This window comes from Propithecus coquereli, unplaced genomic scaffold (assembly GCF_000956105.1).
Source record: "Propithecus coquereli isolate 6110/MARCELLA unplaced genomic scaffold, Pcoq_1.0 Scaffold331, whole genome shotgun sequence".
Lineage (NCBI taxonomy): Eukaryota > Metazoa > Chordata > Mammalia > Primates > Indriidae > Propithecus > Propithecus coquereli.
The window spans coordinates 1,521,460-1,534,451 of NW_012148964.1; the positions used below are offsets into that span (position 1 = coordinate 1,521,460).

The 12,992-nt window shown below is 36.5% G+C and overlaps 2 protein-coding genes across 2 annotated transcripts in view; one reads left to right on the top strand and one right to left on the bottom strand.

Annotated features, from left to right (window-relative positions):
- MCM9 (minichromosome maintenance complex component 9) overlaps positions 1-12,992 on the top strand; it is an 80,998-nt gene that overhangs the window by 19,005 nt on the left and 49,001 nt on the right. The window lies entirely within an intron of this gene.
- ASF1A (anti-silencing function 1A histone chaperone) overlaps positions 1,193-12,992 on the bottom strand; it is a 27,833-nt gene continuing 16,033 nt past the window's right edge. Inside the window, exons 2-4 of the mRNA XM_012650547.1 lie at positions 7,707-7,822; positions 2,959-3,135; positions 1,193-1,654 (exon numbers count right to left, since the gene is read on the bottom strand). Coding sequence (XP_012506001.1) covers positions 1,442-1,654; positions 2,959-3,135; positions 7,707-7,822 — 506 coding nt within the window. The 3' untranslated portion in view covers positions 1,193-1,441. The remainder of the gene's footprint in view (positions 1,655-2,958; positions 3,136-7,706; positions 7,823-12,992) is intronic.

The following is a 12,992-nucleotide window of genomic DNA, read 5'->3' on the forward strand; positions in this document are numbered from 1 at the left end:
GAAGTATTTTACTTTTAAAATCTATGAACTAGTTTATGGACAGTATTTTAATCTGGTGTATTAAATTTCAAACTTTAACATTTGGCAAAACTTGGCTTCATAAATTTACTTTTTTAGGATAACAGGAAATATATACAATTTATAATCTGTATTTAGACAAATGCCCTTTCCTTTCCTCAACATAAGACCTTTAAAAAGTGCAAGTATAAAAGTTTCAGATATGAAGGCACTGCATAACCTGCATTATATTGCTGTCTTGCTGAGCAAGAATAATGAAAATATTCTACCCTTAATTTAATAGAACATAAGAAAACTTTTTGAGGAAGGACCTAGCTCTCAAAAAGAACCTTTTAGCCCATCTAGTTAATGAATTCCTGTCCAACAATGCTTTTCAAAAACTTATGTGTAAAAGCTATCTAGAAAATGTTAACCACAGATATGCCTGATCTCATTCATTGTGTCAGAGAAAGTGAGGAAGAGTAGTACAGATGTGAAAATATACATATTTCTAAAATAGTAACTTAACTATTATGATAAAGCTAAGTATACCTTTCTAAATCCACTGTTTTTATATTCTCGTTTTATATCCTGCCAACAACAAATGATCAGAAGAATTTTAAAAAGTTTATAGTATTTGTATTTTTATAAATGTAGTGGACAAATTTGAGTCATTATAATCTCCTATTCTTCAAGTTAGGGAGTCTGTATTTGCTCTTGATATTGAATTTGGTCTTGAATTCACTGGGTAGTAATGATGTATGATTCAAGAACTTCTCAGATGTCCTAAACTCTGTTATAAAAACAAAAACCATAGCCAGGGTTACCTTATCAACAATTAGTCACATTTGTTATAATCCTAGAAAACAAACCAAATGTTGTCCAACATTATGTGAACTGTAATAGTAGCCATGAGGGGCTTCAGGGTGACCTGGAAAATCAGATCCTAAAGTTCTTGGTAGCACATAGTTAATTTCTAATCCCCTTTTAAAAAAGAATGGAAATTTGCCCCTTAAATTAAACCACATTATGTTTTCATAGGGAGAAACATTTTAGTCGAAGTGAACTTCGTTCTTTCAAAGGCCAGTAAAATACTGGTCCAAAGATCCAAGAGGCTAACATATCTTGACAACCTGGTCCAATGATTCATGTTTTTCTTTGTAAGTGCTTTAATTACATGTAAAGGAGAAGAAAATAATATATATGCTTTAATTAGAGTAGTTTCAAGACAAATAAAATAACACATTAGAGAAAAAAATTACTTAAAAATAGTTGTATTTATATTCCACAATTTGTTCAAATACTGGTTTTCTTATAAACTTTCTACAGGATGTTTTTAAACAAATTCTTCACATTGTATCTTGACTATGTACTTACGGAATTTCAGGGAAATAGTTCTGTGTGTTTTTAATAGCTTAATTTGTACTAAAGGGATGGCAGGTGGTCACATGCAGTCCATGTGGGATTCTAACATGACATTTAGTGAGTTTTCTGATGTGGACCATCCCTTAGACGCTGAAGGTAATGCATCTGTTGAAAGAAGTGACTGTAGATTTGGATTACTGCTCTCTGCATCTTCCAGTTTTTCTGTGTTATCTTCCCAATTAATGTGGAATCTTGTGACCCTGGGATTAGATGCCAAAATGTTCCTTTGAAGCTAGAGCAAGAAGGAAATATATAAATGGTAAACATTAATAAAGTTAGATCACCAGATGCTAATAGGAGCTTAATAAATGGTTCACGTTAGTACTCCTGAAGGGCTAAGTTCATATACAAAGTGTAAGTCGAATAAATAAAGCACCTTAAATATAATATTAACAAATAAGGACTAGGGCCATGGCAAAGAGATTACCTTAGATGAATGGAAACATATGGAGAATTTGAGAGGATACACATTCAAGTCTTTTACTGTTCAACAAAATACCTTCCCTATACTTCTGTTCTCTAAAGGGGAGACGATCTTTTCTTTTTTTGAAGATGAATGCTTCAGAAAATGCTTCATTTAACAAACTAAGCCTCTTCAGATTGCTATCTGTTTAAGGAAAATGAAAAATTTCCTAAAATATAACCTCTCATTGTTAATGGTTTTAAAGATGGCTTTTAAAGATGTCTCCTTCTTAGAAACAGTATTCTAGTTTATTCTCTTTTCTGCTATACAAGGTGCCATACAGGAAACTAATAAATTAGATCAATGGAAGGTCCTACAACCAGGATGAAAAATATTCCATCCTTATTATCAGAAAGGAGAACATTCTATTCTGTTGCCCTGTAATTTTTCTTGCATGGTCTAAGAGATAGTGTGTCATGTTCAACTTCCTTTATTTTGCATCCTCACAAGATCACCAGTTACTAAACTGTTATAGTTCCCAATGGAAAATAAGGTACTAAGTATCTTTGAGAATGTTGAATCATAGATTTCAGCTTCTCACTCTGAATTTAAACTCTTTTTCACCATCAGAAATATTTAAGAGCTTTAGTTTACCTCTACAAATGGCAGATCTTTAGCATATAGGTATTCTGAGATAACACTGTTCACATGAAAAACTGAACTTTCCCCCACAATTTTGGGAACAGTTACACAAAAATATCATTACTGAATAATCAGTACAGCAAACATGAATTTGCATGTCCTAAAGGTTGAAATGAATAGAATTATGATGTATGGGAAATGCTACACAGAAAGCCATAAACAAAGGCTTGTTTCTTACAAGAGACACTTGCATTTTCCTAAACCAATAGAGATGCTCAGGTGTCTGCCCAACATTAATTACTAGTGACTCACCTGGAGGTAGGGTTTGAGGTCATCCAGAGTAATGGAACAATAATTAGCCCAGTTGGCACAAGGACCTCAAATTTATTTTGTCTCAAAGTCATTTTCATAGTGTACTATGAAACAGCAAGAGCAACCACATAAAAAATTGTACAGTAAAAGTAATTAAAAGGGACTAGTAAGAACATTACCTTAGAAAAGTCTGGTTTTACTGGTGGATTTTCTCTTAATTCTGTTTCAGTATATTCATTATTTACATAATAGCCAACTCTAATAAATTCTTGACCTCGATAGGTACAAGTAATTAGCACAACTGTTACGCCTACTGCATCTGCATCTGGAATGAGTCCTGGATTAGGTGCATCAGCCTAGAATTTAAAAAGAAAAGGAAAACACAAAAAGCTGTTAAGAGCAGGCAAGGCTGGAGTTTTAGTCACCTTGAGCACCATCAGTTGAGGAAGCAGCAACAAAAACTTGGAAATCATACTGGGAAGGCAAATGCTCATTTTTGAGACTGGCCTATAGCTACAAAGTACAGTTCCTCTAAGTATCCTCGATACTTCAAAGCATCCCCACACTTCTCTTAGGAAATAATTCTGGCTACAGTACATGGTGGTTCATGAGAGATTATGCAATATTCATTACAAAACCTTTTGTAAAATGTAGTAAACAAAGCAATAGTCTTACTGATTTTAACCTTTTATAGTCATAATTTTCAGACCTAAATTAGTAACTATTAAATTATCTCCACACAGCCTGTTGGCAGCCAATGTTTATTATACCAGTTTCCTACTTCAACTCAGGACGCTTATATTCTCATACCCACTCAACCACCCCTCACAGATATTCTAATAGATAGTATAAAACTGAAAACGGGATGGAAATAGCTATATAGCAGATTTTCAAAAACTGTTAATAATCCTTTGTTGAGACTACTGAATAGTCACTTTGCTAGGCACTACAGTATAGTGTGCTGTTTAAACCACACATATTACGGAAATTCAGTGAAGGTAAAGATTGTTTTAGGCAGATGTCAAAAACCTTGTTTTGAATCAAGCTATTGTAAGCTGGACCCAGAGCAGTGCAGAAGGTAAGCAAGCAAGTTAGAGGTGGCTAAGAGCATGAGCAAAGGGTAGGACCCTGTCTACAGCAGCATGTGAACAGTAAAGAAACTGATTGCATGGAGGGAGTCACAGATTTAGGGGACATAGGCAGTGATGGCTGAGGCACCTGAGCTTGACCTGAGGCAGCCATTCTGGGTGGTGAATGGGGCAAGTCCCAGCAAATTACCTTACTATTGCTGGGACACCAAGGAACATCCTTGGTCCTACGTGAATACTTCAGCCAGTGTCTCAGCATGGAAACACTGAACACTGATGTTTATTGTATGCCTACCACATGTAGATGACACAAAAAGTCATAAAATATCTACCTGGTCATTTAAGCTAAAAACCTCAATCACCCACAGATTCTCTATCTCCCATATCTAGTCAGTATCAACATTTTTCATTTCTAAAGGCTGAATTTGTGTCCTCATCTCTTATCTAGAATATTCCTAAACTTTCTAACTGGTCTCCCCAGCTCTAGCCTATCATGTGCAGTGCTACCAGCATTAGCTATTTAAATACGGATTTGTTCCTATCTCTTTGCCTGGTTTTAAAACCTCAGATGATTGTTCCCATTTCTAAAAGATAAAATCTCACTTCTTTAACTTCATTTATAAGGCCCATAACAATTTGTCTCCAACCAACATCTCCATTCACACCTCCTTTAACTCCACCCTTGTTCTAGATATGAATTACCCAATTCTTTAAAACATGGTGCTAATCTTTCACACTCTGTGTCTCCAACATACTGTTCCCTTGGCTTAAAAGGTCTTTTCCTCACATCCTGAAAAATTCATCTTTTGATGCTTACATCAAATGTATCCTTCTCATTGAAGCCCTTTCTAATTCAGAAGGTAGAATCAATGGATAACCTTTCTTATGAGCTTATATTACTTGACACAAATCCTCTACAAATGCATGTGCAACAATCTAAATATATTACTTTTCAGTCTTCCCTGCTACGCACTCACACAACTCAAGCTTTATCCAGGCCAGGAGTCCCATCCAGTTCATCTTTGCAATCTCATGTCTGGCACAGCTGTGAACACTTAGTATTTTGAAATTCATTGATAACTCAGTTCCTGACCTGAAGGGGTTTATGATTTCTCTGGAGAGACACCAGTATGGGGACAGAGGGCCATTTTACCAGGGCCTGTCCTGGTAAATGTGCTGTGTGTCTTAGAGATCTTATGTACCTCCTCCCTAAAGTGGTTATGTTACTTCCAGGGTGCCCAGAGCTATTCCAATGTACTGGAAGTGGGTAGAGATGGGAAATACAATTCAGTACTGCTATGGGAACTCTCCCCCACATTACTTCCCATACCTTCAGTAGTAAATTAGTTCCAGACATGTTTGTGTTTTAAAATTTGTTTGCAAATATTAAAACAATTAAAATTTGAAAAGGATTCAACTTGAGCAAATTTGGGTAGAGAAACTTACAGGCCTCTCCAGATCATTTAAGATGGATAAGTGCTGAGCAGAGATCTTTGACTCTAGCCTGCAGTACTAGGCAGATGTTTGGACATCTTCCTGCTAGCCTTTGACCTACTCACAAGAAAAGCATGTTTAACTATTCTGAGAGGTGAAATCATGGCAGACCAGGAGAATACTACAGCAGTTTAAAACACAAAACAAAAGCTGTACTTTAGCTTCTGTCTGTGGATAATGGTGAATTTTGTAAAATATATGGGCTGAACAAATGACCTAAATCACACTGTGCCGCTTCTGTTCTTCTTGGCAATATGTGCACTGATACCAAGGTTAAAGCTACTCAAAAATCACCAGAAGGAAACATTTTTGCATAATTTTTTTCCTACAGCATTCTCAGCCAAAAGCTTAGGAGTGTTCTTAACATAAACACAAAAGATTTTCAAGGGTTTGTTTCAAAAATAAGGCATTTATTTGTAAGTTTTCAGAGTAGCATAAAAAGGTATATCACTGTATGTCAACTCAAGTTTCTTGTACTATATCATGAATTATCATCCAAAGTATGGGTTCCTCAGGCTTGTGGGTCAAAGCAAATCCTGCTTCTTTATAAAACAATTTCATGAAGCTAAGAGAAAAAAATTTAGTTCTAATTACAGAAATAGGACACTATTTGTCAATGATTGTACTAAATGCTTTATTTTTCATACCATTCTTACAAGGTAGAATATTATCCACATTTTACAGATGACTAGAGTGACCAAAGGAGGTTAGGGAGCTTGTCTACAGTCACACATGGCTAATAAGCAGAGGAGTCGGGATTTGATCCAGGTCTGTAACGGCAGTGCTTCCTCCTACAGAATAGGGCATCCTGTTACCCATTTATTTTACAGCATCATGCACTCACACAGCTCAGGTTAACAGCATTTTTAATTAGCACATTTGAGCCTTTCTTAACCATTTGTTTAGATACATCAAATTATTTTATTATTTTTTTAGAGATGGGGTCTTGTGCTGTCACCCAGGTTGAAGTGCAGTGGCCCAATTTTAGCTCACTGCAGCCTCAAACTCTTGGGCTCAAGTGATCCTTCTCCCAACCTCCCTGAGTAGCTGAGACTATAGGCATGCACCCCCATACTGGGCCAATTTTTTTTTCTTTTTTTTTTTTTAGAGGCAGGGTCTCACTATGTTATAGGCTGGTCTCAAACTCCTGGCCTCAAGCAGTCCTGCATCACTGAGATTACAGGTGTAAGCCACTGCACCTGGCAAGATACACTAAATTATTTGTTGCTTTTTAACAAAAAGCACCAAGGCTAGAAAACCAAGATTCTGAATTCTAAATTTAGGACAGGGAGGGAACGGTGGCAGCTCCAGTGGTGGCATGTGTCTAAGTGATTCTTCCCCAATTTCTGGTGGGATTATTTGACCAACAGCATTCATTTAAATGGGCCCCATCTGGGAAGTGAGAAAACATGGAGGTCAGGGATAGGAAGACTTTCATGGACTTTATGGATTAAGTCTTTTCAGTGGGTTTTACTTAACTGTTGGGTGAAAATATTCATAACAAAAATAATTTTTTAAAAACCTACTGCTAGTTACTCTTTGGACTATTATAAATATCCTTCTCTAGATAAGAATGGATAATTGAGAAATGACTGAATACTTTTATATAGCTATTTAACATGGGTTAAAAGAAATAACACTTTTGAATACAGAAGACAGTGTCTGAAGACTTGGCACAAACCCAAATACTGTGAGTGGTATCTAAGAACATAATTTATCTTAGTAGAATTTCCCCTCACAAATAACTGGTGGGGTAGTAGATTTGTAACAGTAGTCCTCTGTAAAATATGTAGATTATTAGATGCTGCAGTAAACCACCGGACTTTTATTCCAACAACCAAAGATCACCCATCTGTATCTACTAACATACCTGTTAACCTAGCTCACTTACTGATTTTGCTGAAATAAAGTTGTTTTTGTTACATCATCATCACTCCTAGTAGCTGAAACCATAAACTGAAGATGCATTACTAACTATTCTAGTTAGTAATAAGCAATTTGAATCCATGTTTTGGGCTGCTAGATGGCCACCCGGGAAGTGTGATCCTAAGGGACTATTCACAGAAGAGCCCAAAATTAACCACCATGTATGCCATGATATAGTATAAAGTTTACTGTATGTTGTGCATCTCCCTAAAGTAAATATCACATTAACACTTCTGAATATATAAAACCCAGAAGTAGAGTTCTGTTGTGACACAGATTGCCTAAAACATGACGGAAGCAAATTAAAAGTGAATACAGCAGAAGCAGAGTGATTTAACCCAAAAGAAAAGGGATAAGGAAGAGATAATACAGTGTATTTAGAAATATATTTGGCACACATTTACCAAGATTCATCTTACCTGAAATACAAACATGTGCCTTCCTGCAGGAACAGGACCCACTAAAACAGAATCTAAAACTTGATCATATTCTTCACTTTCTGCAGAGCCCACATAGATAATTTTCCACTCCAAGTCTAGGGTAAAAACCAAAGCATTATTTCATATTCATTAATTACATTACCAGATGACATAAAAAAACCTTTTTAATGTCCACTTAACCATTTATTGGCTGCCAAAATTGGCTTCTTATAGCAGAAAATCCACAGAGGCACTGAAATGCTCCTTATAAAATTCTTACCAGAGTTCACACTTGATGCCAGAGTTTCTCAAAATGGTCTTTTGTGAAACACTGGTTCCTGGACAGTGCTCTTCACAAATAACATAGCCAAAAACTTGGGAAATGCTATAAACCTTGTCTTGAGGATTCATAAAGCACACTGGCATAGTAAGTGTCCTGAGATACCTTCAGTAAAGAACACCAGTAACATTAATCCAGCATTTCCCAAGTTTATTTGGTTATAGAATCCCTCTGCCCCTTTTTTGTAAGTCATTTTTTAACACGTTCCTCAACACACATTGGAAGAGCTCCCCTATACTATGTTGCAGAGACTCAAATCCTCATAGGGCTCCAGAATGGAAAAATCATTATGAGCAAACCTCTCCCTTGTGGCTCAGAAGTAAGTGGCTCATCAACTCTTAAAGGACCACAGCTGTGTTTTTTCCTTATGGCACCTCCTCACGTCATACATTCTTTAAATTGGGAAGAGGAAACAGATCTTCACACCACTTAATACAATAAGAGTATATTCAGTGGAGACAGGTATAAGAGGACAAGACACGCAGGTGCTCCCCAAGACATAGGTAATTCAATCTAGCAGATTTTATCGAGCATTTTTTATAATGTGCTGTGTGAGGAGAACCCAAAGATGAGCAGAACTGCTACTCTGAGGGAGCTTCCTTTTAGTAGGGGGTTAGAAGACAACTCATTATACAAATCTCAAACCTCATCCTCTTAGGGTGTTTCACACTGTATGGCCTGCCCGTTGCATTCACTACACTGAGACTACACAAGCACTCTCAAAGGGGTATGTTTCTAGGCCATTTGTGGAGAATCTAATTAGTTCCACCATGTGTTGCCACTTTTGCATAACTGTGTAGATATTTATGTTCCCCATATTGATAACAGAAATGGTATAGGTACTACTTCTTATTCATACTGTATTATAAACTGCCAATTTACTGAACTTAAAGCTCCTTTAGATTTGTATTTTCTCTTAAGTCAGTAGTCATTTTCTGAGGACCTATTATGTCATGGTTTTGTCCTAGACCACTTATATTTCCAGCTTCTAGCATATTTCCAGATGCAGGGTCGTGCATCTTGACATCTCACAAGATCATTTATTTGTTGATGGAGATAAAGAGAAGAAGCAAACAACATGAGTATCTCGTCAGATACTAAGGCCCAGAAGTAGGAGTATGCTTGGCACGTTCAAGAAAAAGCAAGGAGGCCAGGGCTGGAGCAGAATGAGAGCAGGGGGGAAAGTAGCCAACCATATGATGGCTATGGCTATGGATGAGGCGCATGGCTAGATCACGCAGTTTTTGAAGGCCATCGTAAGGATTTGGGCTTTTACACTAAGTGGCACGGGAAGCCATGGAGGGTTTTGAGCAGAGTGACATGATCCAGCTTTCATTTTAAAAGGATTGTTTTGACTGCTGTGTTCTGTACAGATTGTAAGAGGGCAAGGGCAGAAACAGGAGAACCTTTTAACAATTGAGGCAAGAAACTGTGGTGGCTTGGACCACATGTAGCCATGATTGTGTGAAGTGGTTATATTCTGGATAAATTTTGAAGTTGGAAGAAACAGGAGCCACTTTTTTTGCAGAGGGTGAGAGAGAAACTATCAGGAGTTAGTTTTGGACATGTTTGAAATGTCTACTAGATATCTAAGTGGAGATACTGAATAGGTCTGGTAAAAATTTGGAAACTTTCAATGATATGTAAAGCCATGAAAATAGAAGGGATTCCTAGTGAGTGAGCCTTTGGGCTTTCCAAAGTTAAGAGGTTAAGAAGATGAAGAATCAATAAAGTAGGTTACAAATTAGTAGCCAATGAAGTAGGTAACCCAAAAGCCAAGTGAAGAAATTGTTAAGGGGTATGAAAGCTACTAAACTAGCCAAGTGAAGATGAGACTAAGAATTGTCACATGGGGTTTTCATAAAACTTTAATTTCATATGTATTTGTACCACTACATATAATACTGTTGGTCTTCTAGTTGGTGTAAGTCAAATTGGTATTTGTGAACTGGCATAGGAATTGTAATTCAATTTATAAACCTTTTATAAAATACCTACTATGTGCTAGGCATTGGTCCTGCTGCTTCATGCCTGTTGCTTAAACCTCAGCAGCCTTATCATATGGATCTAATTATCCCTATGATGCAAACAAAGTTGAAACTCGGTAACCTACCTACATTCAGTTTGTAAATCAAAGAGTAAGAATTCAAGCTTTGCCTGCAACTCCAAAGCCTGGGCTTTTTCCAAAAACCTAACTGGAAGATAAATTTCTTTTTTTCTAGCTCTCAAATAGTGGAATGAGGGAACTTAATTGCAGGGGAAAGGGTGAGAGCAGGGGTGGAGAGTTAATCTAACCTTCACGAGAACAGGCTGAAGTTTAGGGAACACCTGGACACTGATTTTGCTGTTTACGAGATGCTTGCTGTAGCTGACTTTCAAATGCTCGGTGCTCTTTTTTTTTTTTATAAATTAGCATCCGTTGTTTTATTATTTTTTTAAACCCAGGTTTCATTTGATTCCCCTGCCTTCAGTATTTGAAGGGGGAAGGGAAAGGATACAGTCAGATTCTTTACACAGGTTCTCAGTTGAAGTTTTTTTTTCATATTATTATTATTATTTTTTTTGAGACAGAATCTCACTCTGTTGCCCTGATAAGAGTGCCATGGCATCAGCCTAGTTCACAGCAACCTCAAACTCCTGGGCTCAAGCGATCCTACTGCCTCAGCCTCCCGAGCAGCTGGGACTACAGGGGTGTGCCAGGATGCCCAGCTAATTTTTTCTATTTTTAGTAGAGACAGGGGTCTCGCTGTTGCTCAGGCTGGTCTCGAGAACTCCTGACCTCAAGTAATCCTCCCTTGCCTCCGTGGCCTCCCAGAGTGCTAGGATTACAGGTGTGCCGCCCTCTCAGTTGAAGTTTATTTATTTAAAGTTAACTAATTGTTTCATTTAATCATGGTAATCCCAGTATCAAAGTATCTCCATTTGTGGTGGGAGTGAGGGAAGTCACCAAGGGAATCTAAACTAATTACAATACTTGGGAAGACCTGTGGTCTAGTGGAAAGTATGTAGTCTTTAGAATTGGAACAAGCTTTGAAGTTGGAAAGTATGAAGCACCATGCTCAATTCTGGTGCATTATAAATATTCAACAGACAGTAGCTATAATTATTGACATGTATAAACTTAAAAATGTCAGAAAGGTCAATCAAAACTTGTACACTCTTGGTGACCATCAGATTCAAGCACATCCAGGGTCTCCCACGTCCCAGTATGACAGGAAAGCTTGTGGTTAAATCCTGACCTCTCATTTTTTAAGGCTGCCCCACCCCCTAACATAAGCCTTATATTAGGAACAACCAAATTGTCTCAAGGACTCAAGGCTTTTTCTAAAGCAAATCTATAGGGCAGCTTTTAAAGGAAAGTGAAAATATTTGGGGGCTGCTGACAAAGTATGAAAAATGGTGACCAAACTCTGGTTCGCGACTTGAGACAAAGTCAAAATTCTCTTCAGAATATTCTGTAGTTTAATTTCAAGAACACTTTTTTTAAAGAACTATAATATAAAAGTATGGAACCTATAAGGAGCCTTTGCTAAGTACACGCAATTTCCTTAATCCACATAGCCTCTAGGTGGAGTACACAGGCATGGCACCCTTTTGAAAGATTCCTTTGCAGCTTCAGTATGACTCAGCTTAAAATATTTTTTAAAATACTAAATCAATGCTCAGTAATGGTACCCTGGAAGTGAAGTGTACCATTGGAAGTAGGTGTATTCTTGATATCAGTATTTTAAAAACCCTGATGTGATTCAGCTGAGTTTTGAATGAATCCCAGTTAAAAATGGAACACAGTTTGGCCTCTTATGAATGGCTGGTTTCAACTATCCAATGTAAAGGCCCTGTAACAGCATCTTGAATCATTTTCCTCGTTCTGAGTTAACTCCTAAAATGGAAGGCATCACTCGAGAAATACCTGTAATTTGGAGAACTTCTAACGCCTAAAACACTGTTGTATAAGCCAGAATGGGTCAATCAATGGTTTTTCTTATATTTGCCCATTTTTATGTGCAATTTGGAATAAAAAGGAAAAATTGCTGACTTTTGGATATGAAAAATGGGCCTGGTAGCTGAAATGCTTTTATAGTAGTACTATGGGAGAATAATCAAATGATTTCAGAATAATAAGAATACCCTTTAATATTATTATCAATGGCCTATTTAAATATTAGTTTATTTTAATAAATGAATCATCCTTCAGAATATGCCCTCTATAAAATATATGTGCATTTACGCTTTATATATGTATCAAACAACAGACTCATTAAAGTATTGTGGTTAAAGGAGTAAGACAGGGAAGGCGTTGAATACAGAGGACTGTTACATTGTATATGTCTGTACAACTTTTTGAAAGCTTATTACAATGAACATATATTGCTTTTATAAGTTAACACCCTACATAAGATACATTTTAAAGATTTTTAAAATAAAAATGCTTTACATGCCACGATTAGCCGAATAATTTTAAATACACTTTGTTAAATATACTTGTAAGTTCAAAGAAGCATGTCCCCTGTTCAGTTGTAAAATTACCACTAATAAACTTTTTTCCCCTCAAATTTTGAAAATGAAATACTGGATTACTTAAAATCTAAGAAAAGCAAAGGTAAGAAACTGTCAAGTTTTAGCTTTATAAATACTTATTACTGAACATATTAAAAATACTTATCTTTTTTGGAAGACCTTAAACTGTATTTAGAAAAAAATACTAAAAACGTTTGCATTGCCATCAGGATCTTACTATTAATTTCCTAGCCCATGTTTGTGTTTTATGTTCAGAGTGTGTTCTGCATTTGTTTGAATGTGGAGTTATTTTAATCAGATTTCAACACGTTTTTGAAGAAAGTCGTGTTTAAGACTATTTAGAAGCCAGAGATTAAGTCCTGGAAATTATTTAAGTATCTTACTTATTTCTGCTCTTGGGTTAAATGTAACTTCCTAGCTTAGCTATA